The 26799-nt window shown below is 37.7% G+C and overlaps 1 protein-coding gene across 2 annotated transcripts; it reads right to left on the bottom strand.

The window, feature by feature from the left end:
- Positions 1–807: 807 nt before the first annotated feature.
- On the bottom strand, positions 808–26799 carry RAB14 (RAB14, member RAS oncogene family). Of its 2 annotated transcripts, none has more exons than XM_060154471.1 (8): positions 26516–26799; positions 17336–17394; positions 16173–16226; positions 14492–14669; positions 9293–9359; positions 5799–5886; positions 5428–5458; positions 808–4429 (listed from the first exon to the last, which is right to left on the bottom strand). In XM_060154471.1, the coding sequence occupies exons 2-8, from the start codon at positions 17385–17387 to the stop codon at positions 4252–4254; spliced, it is 648 nt and encodes a 215-aa protein (XP_060010454.1). In that variant the 5' UTR covers positions 17388–17394; positions 26516–26799; the 3' UTR covers positions 808–4251. The 2 variants fall into 2 exon arrangements, with proteins under 2 accessions (XP_060010454.1, XP_060010455.1); XM_060154472.1 differs by lacking the exon at positions 26516–26799 and adding an exon at positions 25982–26349.

Raw genomic sequence — 26799 nt, 5'->3', positions numbered from 1 at the left:
AGGGTCCTAGATGGCTGAGGGTTTTTTCACTTTGAAATGCATTATTATAAAACCAATACTGATTTGAATCTATAAACTGGTAAAATCCATAGTTAGAAAGGTTAAAAAAATGTACTTAAGCCCCTCTTCATTAACAGTGCCAAGTTATTTTTGGATTTTGTTTAAAATCTGTATTCATATAAAAATAAAAGATAAATTTGGGTCTGACAGATTCTGACTTTACACTTCACATATCTACAGTTAAACCATAAAATTTTTACCTAAATTTCAGTCTTTCAAGTGATTTTCCATCTCTGCCTGCAGGTTGAAATATGTTGTACCTATCAATGAATATATTTTATCACTTGAAAATATGTTATAAAACTATTATATATATACTTCAGGTGCTTTTCCTTAACCAAAAATATGCTGTGGTAGAAAATCAGAACTTTGGACTTTGGAGAATCTGACCCAGTGGTAAATTCAAATTGTGTTCAGTCAGACTTTGTTTTAAAATATCCCCAAGGACTCTTCTAGGCCCCTATACAGCTTTTGAACCATAACAGGTATTATATACCATGTTACTATACACAGTATAGCACAGTGAGTAATCTCTCACCACCTACTGAGGTTTATATTCCTAAAAAGTTGTTTGGCTAGAGCTGGACCATTAAGATATGGAGATATGGGATAGGGACTTCCCTGGTGGTCCAGTGGTTAAGACTCCACGCTTCCACTGTAGGGGTCGCACAGGTTCGATCACTGGTGGGGGAACTAAGATCCCTCATGCCACGTGGCACAGCCAAAAGAAAAAAAAACAGGGATAAATACAATTAAAGACAATGAAAATGGCATAAAATTTATTAACACATTAAGTTCCAGAAAACATCTACTTCCAAAGTAAAACTGATTTGGTAGTTATATTCTTTGTTTCATTTCCACAAGTCTTAGCAAAATGCTTAAAATCCTGGCCTATCCACAATTACTGAAATCCTTCAAGGACACAGTTTCCTGGTCTGTCCATGTGCTGAATGAGGGTAAAATATTTTCTTTCTAAACTGCCACATGAATCCTCTCTATATTCCCACATGAACAGGAATCATTTGGTCTTCTGTTAAGGGGAGTGAATTGAGCCACACATTTATAAGAAAAGAGAACACTTAAAACATGTGTAGGCGGGGCTTCCCTGGTGGCACAGTGGTTGAGAGTCCGCCTGCCGATGCAGGGGACACAGGTTCGTGCCCCGGTCTGGGAGGATCCCACGTGCCGTGGAGCGGCTGGGCCCGTGAGCCATGGGCACTGAGCCTGCACGTCCGGAGCCTGTGCTCCGCAATGGGAGAGGCCACAACAGTGAGAGGCCCACGTACCGCAAAAAAAAAAAAAGTGTGGGCAAAAAAGTTCCCAAAACTATAGTCTTCTGGAATTAGAGGTGAGGTAATTAACGTGTAACGCCAAACAAACACCCGGTTCCAAAAGACATCTTGCCAAAGAAACTTTGCTACCTCTAACTAGTATTATGAAAACACCACCAACCCCCACCCCCACCAAAAAAAAAAAAAAATCAAAGTTACCGCATCAAACACTTTATTGTCCATGAAAAATACTTGAACATCATACTGGAATGTCTAACGCGTAGAGTACTGAGCACCAATTACTAATCAGGAGGGCCTCGCAGGTGCAAAAGGCCAACGAGTAACCCAGAAAAGCAGGTGACCACACACGTAGTAAGCTCTCCATGGATTAAAAATTAAAAGAATTTCACATTCTCTCCAAAGTGTACTTGCCCAGTGTCTGGCACACAGATATTACAATATGACAATTTGCTTCTCTATGTTTGAGCACCCAAGTTTATTATAGGGGATTACACATGCAAATAACAGAATTTGGCCCCAAGTACAATCAAGGGAGAACACTATCAGCCACCAAATGTGCTGATCTCACACTGAAAAAGGTTGAAAAACACTGCAAGTGTGATCTGAACACAAGGATAAGACTAGCTCAATTACTGGGTGATGTGGATTTATACGCTACTTATGTAGACTTTTCTTTTTAAACAAAAAGAACAATTCTGAAATAAAAACTGGCGACTTATGCCAAATAACTGCCTGAAGAAAAAATGAAATCCTGTTATAATTCAGAAAATAATGCAAACAATTTTAATTTAATCTAGATACAGGTACTTTATTTACAAATATTTAGATTAATAGCATTTTGTTACATCAAATGAAGAGTACAGCAGTCTGAATAACTCCTGTCACAAAAACAATTAAGACCCACTGTAACTAACTTTGGGAAATCAGGGTACTGCACCTAAACAAGCCGCAGTCTTTCATTTGTGATTGCTACCTTATATCCCAATGGGTGGTTTGTTTGTTTTGTTTTTGTAAATATATACACACACCAGCAGGTCATGGTCCCTGGGCAAGTCCCTTGTGATGCAACAGTGTAAGCAAAATGGATCACTGTTAAGTCTTTAACAGAATACACTGATCTACTCCAGGTATCTTTTTAAAAAGTTAAACAAAGACAGAAAGGTGAGTCCACAAATTAACCAAATCCTATTTTCTGCACATTCCAGTTTTGGCTTTTATTTAACACTGACTATACAATACTCTGGTACTACCACATGTTTACAACCCAGAAAGCTGTATTTTTTACGTTAGTGTCTGTAAATAGGGATTTAAAATGTGTATTTTAAACACAACAGTTGAGCTGAGAGTGCGTTGTATATAATATACTGAGGTTTGCCTATCCTACTTCAAATAACTTCTCAGTTCCCAGCCTGAACCATAAACTCAATTAGAAATCAATCAACAGAAGTAAAGAACTTGGTAAAATGTAAGTTTGCTTTCTAAAGAAATAAAAGATTATTTCCCTTGCAATACAGTATTCTGTCAGTGGCCAAACCACCTAGTGCAAAGCAATAACTTACTTTGTATCAGCACAAATATTGGAACACCGTTAGAAACACTTTCCCCTTTACAAAACAATTTATGCCAACGTGACATAAAATAGCCCCTCATACTAAGAACACAGGGGATATCTTAGATTATTTCACTGTAGTGTTAAAAATGCACAATTTAAAATCCCTTAACAGCAGACCTGCAGTTCTGGCTGTCTGGTTTAGAATCTCACCATTCCAAGAAGATACAGGTATAAAAGCTTAAAATGTGCAATAGTAAACCCAGCCTTTTTTCTTTTTCTATATAGTAAGGCAAGAAATGCAGCCTGTAATGCAAAACGTTACAAAAAGAGAAAAGCAGGTTAGCACATTATTGATTGCACAAGAACAGTTAAGAAAATCAGCAGGTAAGCCACAGTGCAAAGATGGAACAGAATCTACTAGTGTTAATCCTCTCATGCCAGGAGCTCCTTCCAGCATAATGTCCCCAAACACTGCCAGCACCAAAGGGTGGAGCCAGTACATCCTGTGAACTGCAGTTGTGTCTATTTCCTTATGTGAAATGGAAGGGAGTAACATAGTCACATATAGGTCATACTGTACAAACTGGTATTTTATACTGTTCCAATGCCAGTAATCAATTTATTTTCTTCATTAAAATAATATACACAGAATGTATTGTTAGTTCGGTTCCTTCAAATTTTATACATATTTACTTTCTGCTAAAGAGAAAAAGATAAAATGGTGTAAAAAAAAAGGATAAAGCTATTAATTAAGCACAAGAGAAAAGATAAATGGATATTTTCCCTGTGCAAGGCTAAGACAGAAGCAAACCGCCTCAAGAAAAATGCCACCCACACAACAGGGAATTTATCCAACAAAAACAAAAGGCTTTAAAGGACCCCTTCTCTATCATCAGAAGTCATTTCACAGCAATAAACTTATGGGTTATAACAGACATACCTGAACAGTTAAAAATGGGAAGAAAGGCTTAAGATATCATGAAATTAAACCGTACAATGAGACAAAGCCTTGCCAAAAAGAGGGAGGGGTAAAACTCAAGTCCAGCATCAGTGCTCAGTTTAAATCATGTATTGGTGACATACCTATCACGAGGACAATCAAGGGGGAAAAAAAGTCTAGATTTACCATGCAGAAGAGATTTATTACTCTACTTGCCTTTGATAACCTGATTACATCTAGTTGTTTAGCAGTTTAGTATTGTGTTAAACTGTTTTTACAACAGAGTTGTTTTTTCTTTTTAATTAAACCCAGTAAGATGTACAGAAGACAATGAGGCAGCAAGTAAAAAGTACTGCTTCCAACAGACAGAGGTGAAAGGTCAAATGAGAGCCATGGCAAAGAGGTCACTAGCAGCCACAGCCTTCTCTCTGGGGTTGGGGTTCACTGGTTAGCCGGCCTCCCTGTGGGGCTGAAGGTTTGTGTTGTACACCAGACTCGGCAGCATTCAGATCCAAGCTTCCATCCTGAATGTTCTGATAGATTTTCTTGGCAGCCTCAAGGAAAGCATCTTCTACATTCTCTCCCCTAAGAGGCAATCGACAACTTTATTGGCGAACCACAGCTTTCTATGACAGACAGGACATTATACACTGACCTTTTGCTAACCTTTAGTCAACTGGCATGATGTCTTCAACTCAGCCAGTATCATCTAATAAGGGACTACCAGAAGACTGAGCTAAGAGAACAACATGGGAAGATATTTTCTGTGGAAAGCATATAAACAATACTAACAGCTCTTTCTACAAACCCTATTTGAAACTATGTGCTCTAATCATTAAAATGCTGTATATTAATATATAACAATAATTAAGACAGGCCATTACAGTGGGCATTTCAAATAGAAATGAAGTCATCTCCAAACACATGCAGAACAGTATTCCAGGATTTGTATGGTCTGATTAGCCAAGCATGAACTGTACTGTTCTTATCATGCTTAGCCATGTTCACACTTGAGTTCATCTCCCTTAGGACTAACAGTACAGATGAGGCTAAACAAAAAGGAGCTAGCTTCTCACCACTGCAAGGAATTTTTGGCTTAATAAATGAAGAACTATGACAGCAGTCCTGGGGTTCAATAATGAACATGGAATAACAATTAGAAAATGTTAATTATGCTTCTGATTATTCTTAGACATTGAATATTTCCTTAAGTCATGCTTTTTACTATAAGAAGCAGCATTAAATCAACAGGTTGACCAACCTTGAGTCCAAGATGCCAAATTCAACCTTGGTTGTAAAAGTCAAACACTTCTGAAATGTTAACACAATTTCATTTATTAACCTGGCTTACCAACGGGTATAAGCAAGGTATAATATGTTAGGGAAAGTAACAAAAAACATTATTTTGAAAAGTGAAACAGGAAGCAAAGGGATGTTTGCTGACTGTTTTCCCTGCCATAAGCATTACACATTTATATATTATACATTACATGTATATACATTATACATTTTTAAATATATGGTTCTACTTTGAAAAATTTGAATGTAATTAAAAATGATCTACTAACTTTAGCCATACTTACGTTTTTGCACTTGCTTCAAGGAACAATAAGCCTAAAAATAAAATTCAGACTATGAAGGATATTTCGAATTAACTTTCACAAGGACACTCTCTTCAGTAACATCTGAATAAAAGTTTCCCAACAGCTTTCAGTACTCCTTCTATAGTATTTTATGAAAGACTATATGAGTTTGAGATGGAGGGAATCTTTACATTTGTCATTAAATAACTCTACTGCCCTCAAATAGAAACACATTTTGTTATTTCCTCATTCTTAGATTTGAGCAGTTTGCATTTTTAAAAAACTGTCAAATAATCTGCATTGTCAAAATCCCACCTATCCCTAGAAATTCTCCCATGTGTGACCCAAAAAAGCCATTAAAAGAAACCCACCATTTTCTTCAGCAAACTGTTTGGCTTCTTCATATGTAACATCTCTCTGTGCCTCCAAATCTGCTTTATTTCCTATGAGAATTATTACCTAGTTTGTGACCAAAAGAAAAACATCTTAAAACAAAAGAAACCATTTAAATCAAACATGAAAATTCTGAAATCTAAAAATCTTGAAGAAAAAACAGGTGGGTCTAAAAAGGAAACGAAATACTAGCAATTATCCATCAGACAGAACTACAGAATCATGAAGGTATTAGTATGAAGAGGGATGTCAGCAATTACCTAGGCCAGGGGTTGACAAACTTTCTGTGAAGGGCAAAAAGTATATATTTCAGGTTTGTGGTCGCTTTGCATATACTTCTTTCTTGACTTTTTTTAAAACAACCCTATAAACACGTAAAAACCAGTCTCAGCTCTCAAGCCATTTAAAAACAAAACAGTCCTGTTTTGTTTTTGTGTGCCTGAAACAGATCTGGTCTAGGCCAAAGATTATCATTTATCTGAGTAAGACTACTAAGGGTCCATGGACAAGCTCCAGGGTATCTGTGAATATACTGAAATTAAGCACAAAATGCTGTAAACAAGGACATTCCCTGGAAGAGAAGGTTTGTGGCTTTCATCAGATTTTCAAAAGTTCCTGGGACCCTCAAAAAACTTTACAACTACCAGTTCAACTTCTCAGGCTACAAGTAAGGAAATTAATACTCAAATAAGGACTTGTCAAAGGTCAGTCAGTCAGTGGTAGGCGGACATTAGAAGTCAGGTAGAAAACCCAAACTGTGACCATCAAATACTGTCCTCCCCTACACTATCCCTAGGCTGGACTAAGTTTGTAGCAACTGATAACAAATGACTGTGTATCCATGATAGAGGACGTTGGGGGTGGGAGGACGTATATGCAGTGGGTTCAAATTCAAGGAAAAATATTATACACCTATACCCACTCTGGAGTCATTTATACCAGTGAAGTTAGGCTGAAGTTAAAGGCTGCTCTGAAAAGCTCTAAGAAAAACGTGTGCAGCCTTGGGAAACAGGGCTTCAGCCTTTTCTGGAATGAGCTGGGGGATAAACTGTCTCTACCAATGTATTTTTTGACACCAACTGGCAACTCCCCCCATCCTCGCTTTTCCCCTTCAGAACAGATGTGGTAATCCAGATACAGATACTTCAGAAATGGACGGTTTCAACTAAAAGGGATTTCCACCATTAACTTTTTTTCACATGAAATTTCAGGCCCTGGCCGTCCTACTTTCAAAAAATGCTGTCCATGAAGTATAGCCATTTTGACCCGAATGTAAACCTTCAGCAAGTGAGCATTCTTCAATCAGTGTGGACAAGCGCCCACTGAGGAGAGAAAGAAGTTTTCATATATAGTCCACTAGTCTTCTAAAGAATAAGGCAATAACACTTAAAGGAAATAAATTTTTCAAAAAATATCAAAGTTGGTCAAGTCACGATGGCTTAGTAGTACAGGGCCGTTACAACACAGGTGCTCAAAGCAAGAAATGTTTGCTTAATGGAAACACTGCCTGCTCTCCATTCCTTAAGAATTTCCAAAATGCTTCTCATCATCATGAAAGGGGAGGCATAAAGTGGCATGCTAACAAGACAGAGGTACAAAATACACCACCAAAAAAATGAGGAAGTATTTAACTTCCATACAGAAATCAAAGGCAACGTTACAGAAAATGTAACATTTGCACTGGACCTTAAAGAGATTTTCTTTTTTCTAAAGATTTTAAAAGGCATAAATGAGGCAGGAAGGACACGGCTAATTTTTTTATTACACTCCTCTAAGGACCCTGTACAATAAGTTGTTTCCTTGCTGTTTTTAATATTTTACCAATACCTGAACATAACTATAGAACCACAAAAGCTTACACAAGAGTAGAGGGGTCCTATATACCCTTCACCAAGCTTCCCCAATAGTAGCATCTTACATACTTACTGTACACTCTCAAAACGAGGAAAACTGACATTGGTATAATCTAGAGTCCTTATTCAGATTTCACCAGTTTTACAGGTTCTGGAGTGTGTATAGTTCTATGCAATTTTATTGCAGGTATAGATTTGTGTCATCACCATCAGGATACAGAACTGTTCCATCACTTCAAAGAAACTGCTTTGTGCTGCCCTCTTTATAGTCAACTCACACTAACACCTTTCACCCCCATAGCTAACCCCTGACAACCACAAATCTGTTCTCCATCTCAATAATTTTGTCTTTTTGAGAATGTTTTATATAAATGGAATCATACAGTATGTCATCTTTTGAGACTGACTTTTTTCCATTCAGCACAATGCCCGAGATCTATCTAATGTGCTGCATTTATCTACAGTTCATTCCTTTGTATGGCTGGGGAGTATTCCATAGTATGGACGTACCAGATTGTTTCACCATTTACGTGCTGATGGCCATCTAGGTTGTTTTCCAGTTTTGGTTATTGCAAATAAAGCTGCTGATGAACATTCATCTATAGATTTGTATGTATACCTACAGAGGGTTTAATGTGATAATGGAAAGTTCCAGACACAGTCCCTGGCATAACAGGCAAACCATGTTAACTATCAATATAATTAAATTGCTGTTCCCTGATGAAAGCCAATCTTACCACTGATTACATATTTACTAAACCAGGCCACTGCCAGGTGCTGGCGTGCAAAGCCAAGTGAGACACAGGCCTTACTCTCAAAAAGCTCAGAGTCTGTCACAGATCTGTGCTTTTCCTCACTTGTTCCTGGAATACCCTCAACAGAATCTACTGAAACCTTTTTACCCTTCAAGTCCCAGCTCAAACACCACCTCCTCTATAAAGCTGGTTTCTCCAGATGGCACTGCTCATACTGGGTCCTCACCACCACCACCAAGCACTACACCAGTAACTCTATTTCTAACCCATATTCCACTCTGCTTTTCCGTATAGCTACCTGTATACCCACAGGTAATCTCCCTGCTAGACTATAACCTTTTATGGGCTAAGGACCCACATTCATTTTTGTATATTGCAGAGTCTAGCATGGTGGCTATGAAAATCTCCATAAATAAATATCTTCTCAGACTGGCTAATTTTTTAACGCATGCAGAACTCTTTTTATTTTTAATTGAAATTTTATTGAGACTTACATGCAGTTGTAAGAAATACAGAGATTCCCTAGTACATTTTGCCTAGCTTCCTCTAATGGTAACATTTTATGAAACTAATGCAGATTAAAGTGACAGTTTCAGATTTCAGAGTCTCCACTTGACATGAGACTACCCCACTCATAACTTTCTTTTTTTTTTAACCACAAACATGAACAAAACCCAAGTATAAGACGCAAAACCTGGCATAATCCATATTTGAAAAGAACGTTTTTTCTTCAATTAATTTCAGAATAAAGATTCTCTCATTCTTAGTACCCAAATACAAAAAAAGCCCACTTAGCAAATGGCTTTCCTTTCTGGGTCAACTTAGATCTTAAGTTTTCTGTATAATAGATGTCATTTAACTTACAGTATTTGGATTGGTGAGATTCCTTGCATCTGTCAACCAGCTGCTTAAGTGATTATATGTACTTCTTCTGCAAAAATTAAAGTTTACATTTGTGACTGCCACAGATGCCATTTCAACAGAAAAAAAGAAACTTCAACAAATATTTTAAATATACACTTTAATCAACAGATCCTAAAGAAGTATTTTTGATTTGACTAGATTGTTACACTAAAGTACAACTGTGGAATGCAAACATATACTTTTCAAAACTCTAGGAAAACCTATTATTTTTAAATAAATAACTCAATAGCCAGCAACTTTGCTAATTACTTACACGTCAGGAGTAAATTTTTTACATTTAAAAGAACATCCATAAACAGACCAATAAGCAAGCAAGGAACAACTTAAAAAAACTGATGGAAAACAATTCTAAACTCAGAGTTTTAAAAATTGGCTTTAAAAAGACATTTAATACATTTGACTGGAAACTGAAATCCCCAGGTATATCAGACAGTGAGTTTATCCTAACTCTGTACTCTTATTAACCAGCAGCTAATTCATTTGGGGATACAGACTGCCTTATTTCTCCATTTTCTCTAACCCAAGAGTTTAAAAACTCATAGGCTCCTTTGCACTAGCCAAGTAGGATCTAAGATAACAAACAAATCCAAATAATTTACAATAATATACAGAGTATATACTATTACTATTAATTAGACTTTACCAAAAAGGTCAAAATTTTAAAAAATTTTGTAGCTTAAAAATATTTCTGACTTCTACAGACTCACAAAACATTAATCTATCTTACTCATTTATCAGGTGAGGAAACAGAAGCCCATAAAGATTTTAATGATTTCAGAGCCGGGTGTAGAACCCTGTACACACACTGTGTCCTTGAAGTGTTTCTAGTTCAGCCTTGTGAATATACTGCATGATCTCCAGCTGCCAGTGCTCATATAAAATGTGATATTCCAAACATTTAATCCTTTCCCAGTGAGAAGTGAAAAGAATTTCTTACTCAGACTCTCTTTTTTCTGTGCTATATTACATTATACACAAATCACCACATAAATGTCAAAAAAAAGTCACATAAAAACTTCTTTCCCAATGCTTTAAAATTTTCTAAGCAAACAATGGTCAAATATAATTCTTAAAAAGCACAAGGCTTGGGACTTCCCTGGTGGTGCAGTGGTTTTAAGAATCTGCCTGCCAATGCAGGGGACACAGGTTCGAGCCCTGGTCCGGGAAGATCCCACATGCCGCAGAGCAACTAAGCCCGTGGGCCACAACTACTGAGCCCACATGCCACAACTATTGAAGCCCATGTGCCTAGAGCCTGTGCTCCACAACAACAGAAGCCACCGCAATGAGAATCCTGCGTGCCACAACTAAGAGTAGCCCCTGCTTGCTGCAACTAGAGAAAGCCCGTGTGCAGCAACGAACACCCAACGCAGCCAAAAATAAATAAATAAATAAATTTTCTTTTAAAAAGCACAAGCCTTATCACTCTTTAATACTTGTAGTACTAGCATACCTTGCTTTTACCCAACACAGCTATCTTGCTTTGTGCACAAAACCTTATACAACACAAGTCCAAAAATATTTATACTGATTTAGATCAATTTTAAAATGTCAAAGCTGGCAGCAAGAGTGAATTACAAACTGCCAACACTTTGGTAAACAGAAAAATCTACACATCCTTTGTAAGTAGTATCAAGATCACGTATACTGAATTATTTACATGTACATAACTTCTGCTAATGCTTTTGGTAACTGTCTCATTACTAATTTAAAATTCACCAACATACTTTCAAATCTATAGATATAATATCTCTCTATATATTGACCCAAATATGCATTAACTGGTGTTACTACTGCTAAAAAAAAAAAAAAAAACAAAAAGGTGCTAAAAGATCCCTAAATTTGGTGTGATGTTAGATGTGATATATCAAACAAAGTACCATGATAAACTATGATGTCAATTTAGGCAAGTACCCTGTGACAATCAAGAGTTAATGCTGGGCTTCCCTGGTGGCGCAGTGGTTGAGAGTCCGCCTGCCAATGCAGGGGACACGGGTTTGTGCCTCGGTCCAGGAAGATCCCACATGCCGCGGAGCGGCTAGGCCCGTGAGCCATGGCCACTGAGCCTGCGCATCCGGAGCCTGTGCTCCGCAACGGGAGAGGCCACAACAGTGAGAGGCCCACGTACCGCAAAAAAAAAAAAAAAAGTTAATGCTAGTGGACTTGCCTGGTGGTGCAGTGGTTAAGAATGTGCCTGCCAATGCAGGGGACATGGGTTCGAGCCCTGGTCTGGGAAGATCCCACAAGCCGCGGAGCAACTAAGGGCCTGTGCTCTAGAGCCCGTGAGCCACAACTACTGAGCCCATGTGCTGCAACTACTGAAACCCACGCGCCTAGAGCCTGTGCTCTACAACGAGAAGCCACCACAATGAGACGCCCGTGCACTGCAACGAAGAGTAGCCCCTGCTCGCCGCAACTAGAGAAAGCCCCCGTGCAGCAACGAACACCCAACGCAGCCAAAAATAAATAAATAAATTTTTTAAAAAGTGTTAATGCTAAGAATAAAAAGTATTACTCTAAAGCAGAGACTTTTAAGTTTGCAAAATGTCAATGATTAATAATAGAAAAAAAAAGGGAAAAAAATCAGTGTCATAGCTGCCACATCAATGTTGCTATGAAATATCACTTTACCAAGAAAAAGTACCCATCTAAAACCTGAAGTACTGTTTTTTTTCAGTAACAGTTTTATTGGGATATGACAAACATCACAAAGCTCATCCTGTTAAAGTATACAATGTAGTGGTTTTTAATATATTCACAAATTTGTGGCATGATCATCACTCTAATTCTATAACATTTCATCACTCCTAAAAAGAAACTCTGTACCCACTGGCACTTACTCCTCATCCCCTGGCAATCCACTTTCTGTCTTTATGAAATGGCCTATTCCAGGTATTTCATATAAATGGAATCATACAACATGTGACTGTATGTGTCTGGCTTCTTTCACTTAGTAAAATGTTTTCTAGGTTCATCCACTTTATGGTATGTATCAATGTTTCCTTCCTTTTAATGGCTGAATTATATTCCACTATATGGATATACCACATTTGTTTATCCATTTGTCAGATGATGGGCATTTGGGCTGTTTCCAGCAAAGTACTTTTGATGACTTGAATAGACACAAATTTTCTCAAAAGTAGTTACTATGCTTAAAAGTTATGTTTAAAAGCAAAATATATACACGTATCAAATGATCTTAAACTTATACAATCTTCTACGTTGACTGTATCTCAATAGGCTGGAATTAAAAAAAGAACACATAGAGAAAGCAAAACAAACTACAACACTATAGACAGATACACTTAAGCACACATCACCATATTTAAATTTTATTAATAATGAACGCAGGGCTTCCCTGGTGGCACAGTGGTTAAGAATCCTCCTGCCAACACAGGGGACACAGGTTAGAGCCCTGGTCCAGGAAGATCCCCCGTGCACCACAATTACTGAAGCCCATGCGCCTAGAGCCCATGCTCTGCAAAAAGAGAAGCCACCACGAACAGAAGCCTGCACACCGCAATGAAGAGTAGCCCCTGCTCTCCCCAACGAGAAAGTCCACGTGCAGCAACAAAGACCCAACGCAGCCAAAAATAAATAAATAAATTTTTAAAAATTATAATAATGAATGCAGCTTTCAATTATGCGAAGTCTTCAGGAATGCATCCCTCATAAAAGGATGTCTGTACAGATGGCCAGGTTCTTTAACAGTCTTCTCACAAAACTATTTACCAACTGTCTGGCTCTAGTGAAGAGCATTAAGGCTGTTTCACTCTGTTTTGCCCCGACACCACCAAATTCTAGAATTTAGTAAGACTTCAAGCACTATAATTATAATCATCCACTATTTTTATTCTAAGGCAGCATTTTCCAAAGGGTGTTCCTCAATAAAATAACCTTAGAAAACACCAAATTAAACAAACTTAAAGAGTTCCTTTACTACAGAACTTCTCAAGGTCCTATAATATGCTAATGTGACTCTTCAAGAGGAAACAGTATAAAGCATTTCCCAAAAGGAAATAAGGTTGAAAGTCTATCACTTGGTCCCACTCACCAATTCCTACCCCCTCAAAAAGTGAGACAAGAGTCACACTGATTTAGACTGGCACTTTGCATTAACATGAAAGGTGATCCAGTTCATTTTCTAGCTTACAGTAGTAGATAAACAGTACAGAGTTTAATGAAGTGGCACAGTATTCCAAAGTCAAACATTTAGGATCCAGTTTCGTTAGTTTCTATCAATTGCTTTGAGTTTCCAGAAACAGAGTTGAAATAAATTTAATCTTGCTACATGAAGTATCATGAGCTACTTCAATCCATTTTAGGACAAAAAAGAATTTAAGTAAATAAACAATAAAATACTTCAGATGCAAGTATGAGAACTTTTTATAATCTACCATGGTGGGTTAGCAAAACTACTTAATTCCTTGCTTGACCTTATTTTGAAAAGGTGTGGGGACTTCCCTGGTGGTACAGTGGTTAAGAATCCGCCTGCCAATGCAGGGGACATGGATTCGATCCCTGGTCCGGGAAGACCCACATGCCGCAGAGCAACTAAGCCCGTGCGCCACAACTACTGAGCCTGCACTCTAGAGCCTGCAAGCCACAACTACTGAAGCCCGCACGCCTAGAGCCCATGCTCCACAAGAAGATAAGCCTCTGCAATGAGAAGCCCGCGCAATGCAACGAAGAGTAGCCCCTGCTCGCCGCAACTAGAGAAAGCCCGTGCGCAGCAACAAAGACCCAATGCAGCCAAAAATAAATAACTAGAGGCTGAACAGAGGAACTCCTCAAGATGTGCTTGCTTTCTACTGAAGTGAAAATATGTGGTGTAAAATATTATTTCACCTCAAATAATTCAACTGATACTGCTTTTCAGAACAGTATTCTTTCACTCACTCCACCGGCATCTCCTGAAGTTTTCCTTCAGTCATACTCACTTTCAGAAAGGGAAATCAACATGTTATATCAAGTATTACACACAGCAATTTAGAGAAAAATCCATAAATCCCAAATAAGCTCATTTACAGACACGCAATTACAAACTATAGAATGCCTAAATCAATAAAAAAAGAAACCGCACTCCTAAAATAGATTTCTTTTTTCAAGGATGAAGGTTGAAAATTATTAATCGCTTACCTAGTGATATCATACACCATAAGTGCTCCCGCAGCTCCTCTGTAGTAGCTTCGTGTGACAGCCCTAAACCTCTCCTGTCCTGCTGTATCCCAAATCTGCAGTTTGATTTTTTGGCCACTAACTTCAATTATTCTTGTACCAAATTCAACACCAATTGTATGAGGACAGTCAGCCATAACTGTTAGGGAGGAAAAGAAATATAACATTCCAACTTGCAGAAATCTTCAAATTAAGACCAGTGGGAAAATAATCCACTAGTAAATCAAATGACTTACTAATGCTTGTAGGCTATAAACAGACTAAAGCTTGCACTAAAAAAAAAAAAAATTAGCAAAAACCCAGAAGTGAGTCACAGAGATGTGACTGGAACAAGGGTCAGCAAACTTCGGTAAAGAACCAAATAATAAGACTTTCCTGGAAGTCCACTGGTTAAGACTCCGTGCTTCCACCACAGGGGGTGAGGGTTCGATCCCTGGTCGGAGAAGATCCTACATGCCAGGGAAGATCCCGCATACCGCTCTGTGCGGCCAAAAAAAAAAAAAAGAACCAAATAATAAATATTTTAAGTTCTGTAGACCAAAAAATCTCTGTCACAAGACTGCATTCTGCTGAAGCACAAGAGCAGCCATAGACAATATGTAAAAAATGGGCACGGTTGCATTCCAAAAAAACTTTATTTCTAAAAACAGCCAGTGACTGGATTTGGCCCACAGGTTACTGTTTGCTGACCTTTGGACTAAAAGAATCTGCTAATGAAAAATAAAGATTTTCATAAACTCTTCATAATACCAACATTATACTATTTAGCCTTCTGACAATTCTTACATATAACAAATCAATCAATGGTTTTAGGACTCTAGTTTTTGGTCAAACAAATATTTATCTTGCAAAATGTTATCAATATCTCAAAGTCACCATGTTTAATATATATTTATAATTATATATTGTCGAGTTATATACGTCTAATCCAACAGAACAATTTTATTAGTCCTTTCCTTATAATTAGGCCACTGAAAACCTAAACCCACTATTATTCTCTTCTATAGTACACACAGACTTCTGGACACTTCATAAAATGTTACATTAAGCCAAAAAATGCCATAGAAAAAAAAAATGCCATAGAAATGATTTCAACTACTGGAAACAATTTCAACTATATTTAGCCTATCGGTTACATAAAATACAATGCCCCCTTCCCCTACCACCCAAGATAGAGTAGTACACTTTGAATCTTAATCAACCAGTCATGAATGTAGAAAGAATTCCACCTTAAATATTTCCAATCTATTATTATTTAGTTATTAGCAAATGATATATGAGCAAATTTCCCCCAATAAGATAATTTCTATAATGGAAAGTCAGAGAACAAGAAAAAGATTACTTAAGTTTGACACTGTAATTTTTAAAAATTTTTTATAGTATACATTTTTAAAATTTAAGTTTATATCATCAAAAAAATCTAAACAAGTCAATCAAGTTATTTATGGCATAAAAAGCCAACACTCTATACATACAGGTATATTTCATTTTGTCTGCACCTATTAAAAAAAAAAATCACTTCCTAAAGACAAAAGTGCATATATAGGGAAAGGTTATATTTAATTGCATAGAATACACTGAAAATAAGTGTCATGTGACAATAAAGAATTTACTAATGTTTTATCTTACATATTGAACTTACACTTTTTTTCTGTAAACTGATGAAGCAAGCAAGATTTTCCTACTCCCATGTCCCCTGTTTAAAAAAAAAGTTTCAAGTGGTAATTATATTTCTCAATTTTATACTTATAATTTTATACTCTTCAATGATTGCTATACCCCTTCTACCATATCACATCACAAACTTCTGGGGCACTTAAAAAAGTTTTATTTCCATAATTTATAACGAGTTCAAAAGATCCTAAAGGTCAGTTTTCACTGTGATATATAAATTGAATATTCCCAACCTTCACTGGTGACAGAATTTGGTTATGAATTATGTTAATAAATAGACACCAGCTGGCAAAAGCTTTTTAACAGAGAAACATAGTATTTTTTACTTTGAACTATTTCAACTTTTTTTGTTCTTTTCCCTTAACCCATGCAAAAAAGTCAGAAACTCCTAGGAGTGACCAAAAGGGCAGCATATAACAAGTAGAAATAATAAGTTTGGGAAGCTTGATTCACTAGATCCCATTTTATCTCGTATTTCTTGTAGAATTCCACAAAAGAATGTACATCACGTGAAAATCATAACAGAAGAGATATCATCTCTAACTGTACTAACAGCAATTTAACCTTTGATGAAGGAAGCATTACAATAGTCACATACGCTCAACATTAAACCAAACTGTTGTAATATGAATTAACAGAATAATATGTATACTTTCAACTGTGCTCTTAAAACTGTATCTGGATAAACAGCATTGTCTTAATTTGAGCTAAATCTCAAAACTTATTAAGAGAAAAACCACCATTATATTTTATGTATCTTACACAATTACTCTGAATATTTATCAACTGTTGGAATCCAGGGGGCTCTGAGAGTTTTCATGATATTTCTGGATGTATCAGCACTCCTACGAAGTTAATCTCATTCCCAGTATTAACAAACTTTCAGGCAGCCCTCAAGAAAAACCAACATCACTTCAAATGTACCCAGCTTTGTACTACAGAAGTACCCAGGGTCACAAAGCAAAAGGTACATCACTCGTACAAAAATAAACCTTATCAAAGGAGCTTTAATTTTGCAGTGAGAAAGAAAATCCTTCACTTCTTCTGGAGTACTACATTAAGTATTAGCATATAAATATTTTGCATTTTAACCTTCTTTGGAGAACAACAGTATAAGTTAAATAAACTTACCAATAATAATATATTTAAAGATGTAAGAGTAGTTGTATGGTGCAGTTGCCATTGTGGCACTAAAAACAAAGAAAACTGTGTTACTTCAGAAAAAAAGTATACACAAGTCACCCAAGCTGTGTATCCTTTGAAGATATATAAAATAAAGCACAGTGATTATAAACAAAATGTTGGTTACAATATCAGAGCAAAACTGCATTTTCCAAAATGATCAAATGCACAAATTCACTTAGATGAACATGCTTTAACATTCTCACATATTATCCCCAGAAATATAAGAACATATATAAAAACAATTCCAATATTTCACTTTAGGAAATACCCAATAAGAAATGCTACTCTGAAAATTTTCAAACAAGAAAATCTTTATAAATTTAAGTTAAACAGTATCATCATTATAAATAATCCTCCTCCCCTATTAAGGTCCCCATCCCTGTTAACTGATCAAGTGAATACTGATGACCTATTTGTTTGGAACTCTTTGATTTTACAACAGAATGTTATAAAAAGTAACCACCAACTTATAAACACAAAACAACCTTTTTACTCTACCTGAAATTATCAATTAGCATAGCATCCAAAGAAAGAGTAATCATATTATTTCTAAACCAAATAAATGTCAGAATTAGAACCACATGAATCTGTTGTTCTTATAGATTTTTTAAAAAAAGTCAATTATTGACAATTTCATATAGCTCAACCTAATATAGGATTTGAAGATTAACAATATACCAAATGCCTGCTATATATTATTCTAGGAGCTAAGAGAAATAATAGCATATTGTGGTTCTAAAATTTGAAAGTTTGTTTATTAGAAGGTATTCTTAAAGATCACAGCCCGTTTCTTACCCTCAGAGAAGACTTAACCTAAAGAATTCTAATTTCTCTTTTTTTTTTTTTTTTTTGCGATACGCGGGCCTCTCACCAATGGGGCCCCTCCCATCACGGAGCACAGGCTCCGGACGCGCAGGGCCAGCGGCCATGGCCCACGGGCCCAGCCACCCCGTGGCATGTGGGATCCTCCCTGACAGGGGCACGAACCTGTGTCCCCTGCATCGGAAGGCGGACTCCAAACCACTGTGCCACCAGGAAAGCCCCTCTTCTACTTTTAATAACTTAAAAAAAACCTCTCCAATTTATTCAAACAAATGCCTTGAATGTGTCAGACACTGTGCTAGGTGCTAGAGAAATAAGAGGTGAATTTTAATGCTGGTAATAACTTACAATAAATTTTATTCCCCAATAAAATTGAAAGAAAAAAATTTATTCTCAAAGCAGTTTTCAGGGAATTCCCTGGTGGTCCAGTGGTTAGGACTGCACCCTTTCACTGCCAAGGGTCGGGATTCGATCCGTGGTTGGGGAACTTAGATCCCACAAGCCACACGGTATAGCCAAAAAGCTTAAGATAAAAATTCTTTATAAATATGAAGATTTAACCCTATTTTTTAAAAAATTTATTTCCAGTATTTTTTTAACCTGGATTTTACTGTTTTGGCCAACTGTCGCATACACAAGCCAGACATTTAGTATGATTGGGGAAACTCATTTACTGAAATTAACACCTTACTGTAAGTCATATTTCAAATAAAATTTCTAAGTAACTAATAAAATTTAACCTGTAGAAAAAGTATATATTTAGAATAAGTGAATTATTGTTACCAGGGAAGAGGAAGTTGTCAATTACAGTAAATTATTAGATAATTTCACACAGTATAGTCTTCCCACTTAGCTGTATGAACTACATTCAACAAAAGTGGGACATGATGTAACACATTTATAATCAGTCACATCACAGAAAACTCCCTTAACCAGTTCCTTCAGGAAAGAGTTTCTAGTTAAAGTAACTCTGATTCTGAACATCATACTAATTTGATTCCCTTTTTCCAGAAACAAGAATGAACTTGGTCCTGAGGCTCAAACTGGTCTGTATTATTTACTACATCTCTGAACCAGATCCTAAAGACAAGGAAAAAAATAATCTCTCACAATAAAAATGATATTTAAAGGCTATTAATTTCTTCTTGGGCTGCATTTCTCTCAGGTTCTTCTCATCCAATTCATTTTTAACTCCTCTTTTAACTTCTTTTTCCCTATTCAAACTTGGGGGAAGGTAATTAGTCACCTTTAAATTACTGTTACTCTCAAGCTCTCCCTCTTCTGATTTTCCTATTTCTTTTCTCTCTTCTAACTGAACATTGTAGCTGTACATACTTTGCTTCCCTTCATTTTATGTTAAAACTATGGCCTGTAACAATCCCAGTTTCTACTTGAAATGCTCTAAAGGTTAATCATGAAATTATAAACCAATTCTAGTTGTACTAATTTATGTACTTGCTAATTATCACACAAGCATTAATTAATTAAATATCTACTGAGACGACTAATTTTGAATTTTTTTTAATTTCTAAGCATTAATTAGTATAAACTATTTCCAAATAGAAGAGAATGATCCCTATTTCAGACTGAATACCAGCACCCTGTCTCCACCTCAGTACACAATTTTCTGGTCAAGTTTCTTAAAAATTACAATAAAAATCCTAAAAGCAGAGTTAAAGGAGAACTACTAAAATTTACTAATTTCAGTAGATAGGAAAGCAAAAATATCTAGCACTGTAGCCACTAACACAAGTCCTCTTTTTATTATTCTAAGGTAAGATACTAGTTAGGTTTAAATAGACTTCCATAGTTTATTGATAGCATTCACTCAAAACTATGTATTTGCAGTAGAACCATGTTCAAGTGGCACCTTTTAACTATTAATTATGCTTAATACTGCTTTAAGGATTTCTCAACCTCATTTCTTGAACATGAAACATACCAATGTTAAGGTGAGGAATATATTTTTAACTAGCTTTGGAAGGGAGAAAAAAGTTTTTCCCCTATTACTTAAGTGTGCTTCTGCTTTACTGACTTTGAGAACTCAAAAAGTGAAAAAAAAAAAGTGGTATTGGGAGAGCAAGAAATATTGGTCGAGTTCAAACACTCTGAAAGCATGAGTCCACTCAACACTACAATATCCACTAATTTTAAAATCTTGGTAATATCCTGTAATTTGTGCACAGCAAATGTGTGATTGGTGTGGTTAAAATGCACCTTCTTACATGTTCTACAAAAATCATTTGAATAAAATTCACATATAAATAAGATCTCCTTTAACACCTTTTTCTTAAAGACAAGAAGCAGACAAGTCATTAAATATGTGATGAACAATCTGTAAACTAATAAACACAATTGTTATAGTTACCATTTATTGGGCATTTAACATATGCCAGGCAATGTGCTGAATACTTTACATGCTGCTATTTCATTTAATCCTCACTACTACCTTTATATAAAATGGTGACTATTATCCTCATTTCACAGGTAAGACTCAACAGGTAAGTATTATGCTCACGTCATAGAGCTAAGTGGTCAAGTCTATACTGAACCTACAACTGTTCTGACTGCAGAAAACCCTCTCTTAATCACTATATTATTTGGCCTCCTCCACAGTTGAGATGCACCACAAAACCCGACAGCGGTACTTTGGGACACAAATCTTTCTCAGTTCACTCACTTGGTTCTAACTTAATATTCTGAATAGGCGTTATTAAATAACTACATTCAGAGGATGCACTATGATCAGGATTTGTAGATATGGATAAGTGATAATACTAGTAACAACGATTCATATTATATCTATTTACAAAAAAGTTTCTGAAGGGAACTAACATTTGTTGAGAGTAAACCATGTGAGGATGTGCACTACTTTTCCCTATGTTGTCTTGTATAATTCTTACTCAAGTCTTACAACTCTGCAGAGTCGTTACCATTATGTCCACGTAAAAACTGAAGGAACTGAGGTTTGGGGAAATTCACTGATTTGGTTGGTTTACAAAGTTAGCAAATAGCAGAGTTGGAACCTGAACCCAAACCTGACTCCAAAGAACATGATTTTCTCTATCTAAAGTAGCTCATTAAAAACATATATATGTTTTCAAAAAAAAAAAAAAAAAATATATATGTAGGTTGATAAAATAAAAGCAAAAAATCAAAATCAGAGAAAGATGGAGGTTAATTAATACTCAAAGTTAAGGTAATAGTTTTACTATCAGTCCACGTAAAATTTAGTCCTAAACTTCCTGGTTGTCAAGAAGAATGTTTACTAAATGCATATTAAACACTAATAATTATTCTGTGGCCCCATTTAAATACTAACTTTGCCTAATGATGCTGTAACAAAGGATTTCTCAACCTCATCTCGTGAACATGAAACACATACCACTGTTAAGGTGAGAAATATATTTAAAATGGGGTATGCTATTGAATGAAACTGCAGCGTGCTTTTTTTCACTTAACAATATCATGGATCTATTTCCAGGCCAATACATATAGATCTAAATGGTTACTAAATGCACATTAAACACTAATCATTGTTGGGCCAAAATAGTATCCCATAGTCTCCATATACTGAATCAGACACCTTTCCAAATGAAACTATACATATAAACGACTAGTTTTGAAATGTGCAGATACAGATGTGAAGGTAGGCACTTTCATTTACTCTGCTTGTGGGAATCTGAAGTGTCACAATATTTGGGGGAAGTAATCAGTATATTTTAATATCTTAAAAACAACCCAAATCACCCTTTGGCCAAGAAACCCACTTAGAAGTAGTCTACAGGGCTTCCCTGTTGGTGCAGTGGTTAAGAATCTGCCTGCCAATGCAAGGGACACGGGTTCGAGCCCTGGCCCAGGAAGATCAGACATGCCGCGGAGCAACTAAGCCCATGTGCCACAACTACTGAGCCTGAGCTCTAGAGCCTACAGGCCACAGCTACTGAGCCCACATGCCACAACTACTGAAGCTTGCTCGCCTAGAGTCCGTGCTCCACAAGAGGAGCCACGACAATGAGAAGCCTGAGCATTGCAACAAAGAGTAGCCCCCGCTCACCGCAACTAGAGAAAGCCCGCGCACAGCAACGAAGACCCAACACAGCCAAAAATAAAAATAAATAAATAAATTTATTTTTTAAAAAGTAGTCTACAGAAACAAAAGCATCAGTCCATAATTTACAGGTGCAAGTGCATTTAATGCAACATTTTTACAGCAAAAAACTGGAAAAAATCTACACACTCGTCAACAGGGAAATGACTAAAGTACATCTGTACTATGAAATAATATAAATCTAGTTTAAAAACCATTTAGATATAAGTATTAATCTGGAAATATATCCATGATTTTAAGTGAAAAAGAGCATGCTGCAGAGTTTTATGATAGCACATCCCATTTTTGAACACATACACACTCAATCCTATATGCATATACTATGGAAGGATACACACCAAGCTGTGAAAAATTAATACACAGATTGAGAGAAAAAAAGGGGAAAACTATTAACTTTCTTTATATATCCCTGTGAGGACACTATAAGCATGTACTATATTCATTAGTAATATTCTAAAATATTAAAAGTAGAGGAAAAAAAGACAAATATTTTTTAAGCATTTTTATATATAATTCTAATACAAAACAAGAACAAACAAAAAATCCCAGTCATAATACTTCCAACATTACTTCCACATTTACCAATAATATGGGGAACATCATATGAAGTGACTCGTGATTAGACTCAAAAAACAAACAGGAGAATTCCCTGGCAGTCTAGTGGTTAGGACTCTGTGCTTTCACAGCCGAGAGTCCAGGTTCAATCTCTAGTTCAGGTACTAAGATCCCACAAGCTCTGGGGCGCAGACGAAAAAAAATAAACAAACAAACAAAAAAACCAAACACACAAACAGAAAACACCCCAATAATGGAGGGCATTTTTTCATTTTCTTATGGTTTGACTCCTTGCTGTGTTACCTTATGCACTTGTCTGACTAATCCTTTCACAACTGTTACACAGCTATTTTATTCCACTCTCAGAACATAAGATGTTACTGTGTAATTTTTACGTAACTGATTCAAGACAACACAGGAAAAAAGCTACCCCCGAATAAAAATATTCCAGGTGATTTAAATTCTTATCCTTATTGTTAGAATTAAGGGGGTTTTTTTTTTACATGAAGAACACTGTTAAAAACACCTGAGCCAGGATAAACTGCATTTGTGATTCCAATATAAAAAAATTTTTAAATTATCTACTAGGCACAAAGCCTTATGCTAGGCTTTGACAATACAGTAATGAAATTATACAATACAGTAATGAAATACATTACAACACAGTAATGAAATAAAGGGGTCCCTCCCTTCAGGGAACTCAAGAAGAGAAGCATTTTGGTGTGCTTACAAGCCCCCTAAGTGGAATGCTACTTGATTTGTCAGTTAAGTGGACACAGAACTTTGGGAGTTAATCTACTAAACTAATCTAATCAAAATGTATGCTCAATTTCCTTTCCTCAACACTAATGCAACCTCTGAAAATAACCCGCTCATTTCTGAGACGCACTTTAAAAATCACCTGACTTTTGACAAGATATTTAAAGTCACACTTTTATATAAATTAATAATGTGATAAGAAAAAAACAGATTTCTCTTGTACCACGAGAAAGGCAAAAGTTTCCACCTAATTATGACAGCACGCTGTGAATAGGAAATAAAGTACTTTACTGTTGTACCTCTGTCCACAGAAGGAAAGTACTTAGGAGGAAAACAAAACAGAACTAAAACCCTGTACTTACCGTTAGAGTTAAAAGGATTAGCAATAAGTGAAAAATTTACTGATGAAATGATGTCTGAGATTTCCTTCAAAATAATTTGGTAGATGGAAAAGAATCTAAAAAAGAGTCGATACATGTATATGTATAAATGATTCACTTCGCTGTACAGAGAAAACTAACACAACACTGTAAATCAACTATACCCCAATAAAAATCAAAACAAGAAAAAACAACAACAAAAAATGTAATTTGGTGGAGAGGTACAGGTATATATAGATGAAAGGAGACTGATCACTGATGACACTGGCTGATGGATATATGAAGGCTCAACATACTACCCTACTTTGTATATGTTTAAAATTGTCTAGAAAAAAGTTTCTTAAAATAATAGTATCTTTGATACCTCTATATGTGCATTGCTGACTCCCGGCATGCCCAGCATTTTTAATCACATAAAAATGTTTCAAGCTTTTTTAAAAAAATGAAACATCTCTCAATAGCTCTAGTTTTAAAATATCTTATTTGCCTTAACCCAAAGTTTCCTCTAATTGTACAATATCTTACTGAGATTATGCAAAGATATTTAAGACTAATAATCAGTTGTAAAAACACTCCACATTCTGTTGCATAGCTGAAGTATGCAACAACTATAAAGTGTAACATGAAATATAAAAAACAAAATCTTTTTAAAATGTAGTTTTAATTCCAAGGAATTTTTTAGGTTATTAATATCTAAAGGTTTTACTTCTTTACAATAACGGCCATTTACTGAGTGACTATTATATGCCAGCTACTTTATAAACAATCTCTAATTCTAAAAACTAACTCATTTTACAGATAAGGAAACCAGCTCAGAGAGGAGATATACCAATGGTCATATACTACTAAAGGGAAAGCTAAGATTAAGGCCCAGGTCTAACTCTACAGCTCTCTAAAGCCATGCTCCTCTCAATCAACAAATACTAAACACCCACTACATGCGTGGCACTGTTAAGAGACAACGGGGCACTTACCATATTCCAAGCAATGTGCTAAGGGTTTTAAACCCCATTTAATCTTCACAACAACTCTAAATTGTACGTACAGTTATCCCGTGAACAGATAAGGACACTTAGTCTGAGAAGTTAAGTGACTTGCTTAACGTCACTTAACTAGGAAGTGGCAATACGGGCGTGGGAACCCTCCAAACTCCTAACCACTACATGTCTCAAAGGCATGACCAAGTAAATGGGTGTAAGCAGAAATCTGAAGAAACATTTGGGGAAGTCTTGGGGGGTGGGCGAGTGGGAGCTGGGTTATCGCAAGGTCACATTTGTCCTCAATAACCACCCCTAAATAAAAGGCAGTTGTGACAGTAATGGAACCGAGCAGTAAACTTTGCAAGAGTCCAAATCTGGACACTGACACTTGCTGTGGGACCACCAGGAAAGCATTTGCTCTCTGCGAAACCCAGCTTCTCCTTCAAATATAAAATGGAAATCTTGCCATCTCTCCTCTGGGGTGGTGAAAATGAGGACTGGCAGGGTAGTGGCCCACACGACAGACTCTGGGTTCTAAAGGAGTAATCAGCTGTTACCCAAATGCAAACATAGCAAAAAAGGAATTAAGCCGTAGCTACATTTTAAATGGTCCTGTGTGTAACCCTGGCCTAACCTGAGTTTGCCTATACCATCATTAACCAGCCACATCACACCTTCATGCCTCAGTTTCCTCACTTGGGAGATGGAGACACTTACCCCCCAGGGCCCCGTGAAGCAAGATAAACCTGTTGGAAGACACCTAAATCCGGGTCTGGCACACGGTAAAGTGCAAACCACCAAAACACGCTTCTTCCGCCTTCTTTTCTTAAATTCTAGAAAAGCCAAAACTTTGTCTTCGTTATTTCTAGATGCTAGCTAGCATCGGGGTCTTAGAGGATGTCACAGACCTTACAGGGCTTCACCCAAACCAGAACCTCGGACGCCCAGACCCCTGCCCAGCCCGAGTCCAAGAGAGCCTACCCACATCGACAAGGACGTCGCAGACGGTCCAAGAGGCCAGCGGGGCTGCGGGCTGCTGCCTTTTGTGCTCGGGGCCGGACGCGGCCTATGGGCCGGGGAACGCCACGTCCGGGGCTCGTGAGCTGCAGAGCGGCGCGGCCCGCGTGGACAAACCCGGCGGGGGAGGTCGGCGGCCGCCGAGAGTGGCGGCAAGGAGACGGGGCCCGCGGGAGGTGCGAGTCGGCCCAGGCCGGCTGAGGAGGCGGGGAAGACGAGGCCGAACACACCCTTGCCCACGCCGCGCCCCGGAGCCCTCGACTGGGCGGGGAGGACCGGAGCTTCGGCGGGCGCCGCGTGGGGACACCCTCGCCCCCGCATGGACTCCTGTCAGGCCGCCGCGTAGCCCATCGCCGACCCCGGGCTCGCCGCGGCCTGACACGGCCCACCCTGCAACGCCCCTCGCCCGTGCCCCGGGCCCGCCGTCGTCCCCACCCCCGGCCCGGGGAGAGCCCGGCGAGGAAGCCCCGGGCCCCCGGACACTGCGGAAGGCCTGGGTTACCTGGGGGGTTGCTGGTGGCTGGGCAGCTTTCCGGGAGTGAGGGGGGCGTCAGGACGAGGAAGAGGCGGGCGGGCGCAGCAGGAGAGGGGCGGGGGCGGTCGGCCGAGGCGCCGGCAAGCAGCGGGCAGGCCGAGAAGCTGCAGACGCACTGGCGGCAGTGGCGGTGGCAGCGGCGACGTTCCTGCAGCTCCCTCAGGGTCTTCCTCGGGCACGTCCAAGATGGCGGCTCTCCCTGCACAGGGTTTCCTGTCACCCTCGCAATGGGCCGGACCACAAAAGAAGGG

The sequence above is a fragment of the Lagenorhynchus albirostris genome, chromosome 7, assembly GCF_949774975.1.
Source record: "Lagenorhynchus albirostris chromosome 7, mLagAlb1.1, whole genome shotgun sequence".
Lineage (NCBI taxonomy): Eukaryota > Metazoa > Chordata > Mammalia > Artiodactyla > Delphinidae > Lagenorhynchus > Lagenorhynchus albirostris.
This window is presented reverse-complemented; position numbering and strand designations above follow the sequence as displayed.

What these genes read in the sequence shown, in the direction of transcription:
- RAB14 (XM_060154472.1), bottom strand. Translation starts at nt 26,334, where the DNA reads ATGCGGGGGCGAGGGTGTCCCCACGCGGCGCCCGCCGAAGCTCCGGTC. An exon ending in CTTTAAATATATTATTATTG is followed by an intron (nt 16,227 to 17,335) that starts GTAAGTTTATTT and finishes TTTTTTAAACAG; the next exon opens with GGGACATGGGAGTAGGAAAA. An exon ending in ACAGTTTGCTGAAGAAAATG is followed by an intron (nt 5,459 to 5,798) that starts GTGGGTTTCTTT and finishes TTTTATTTTTAG; the next exon opens with GCTTATTGTTCCTTGAAGCA.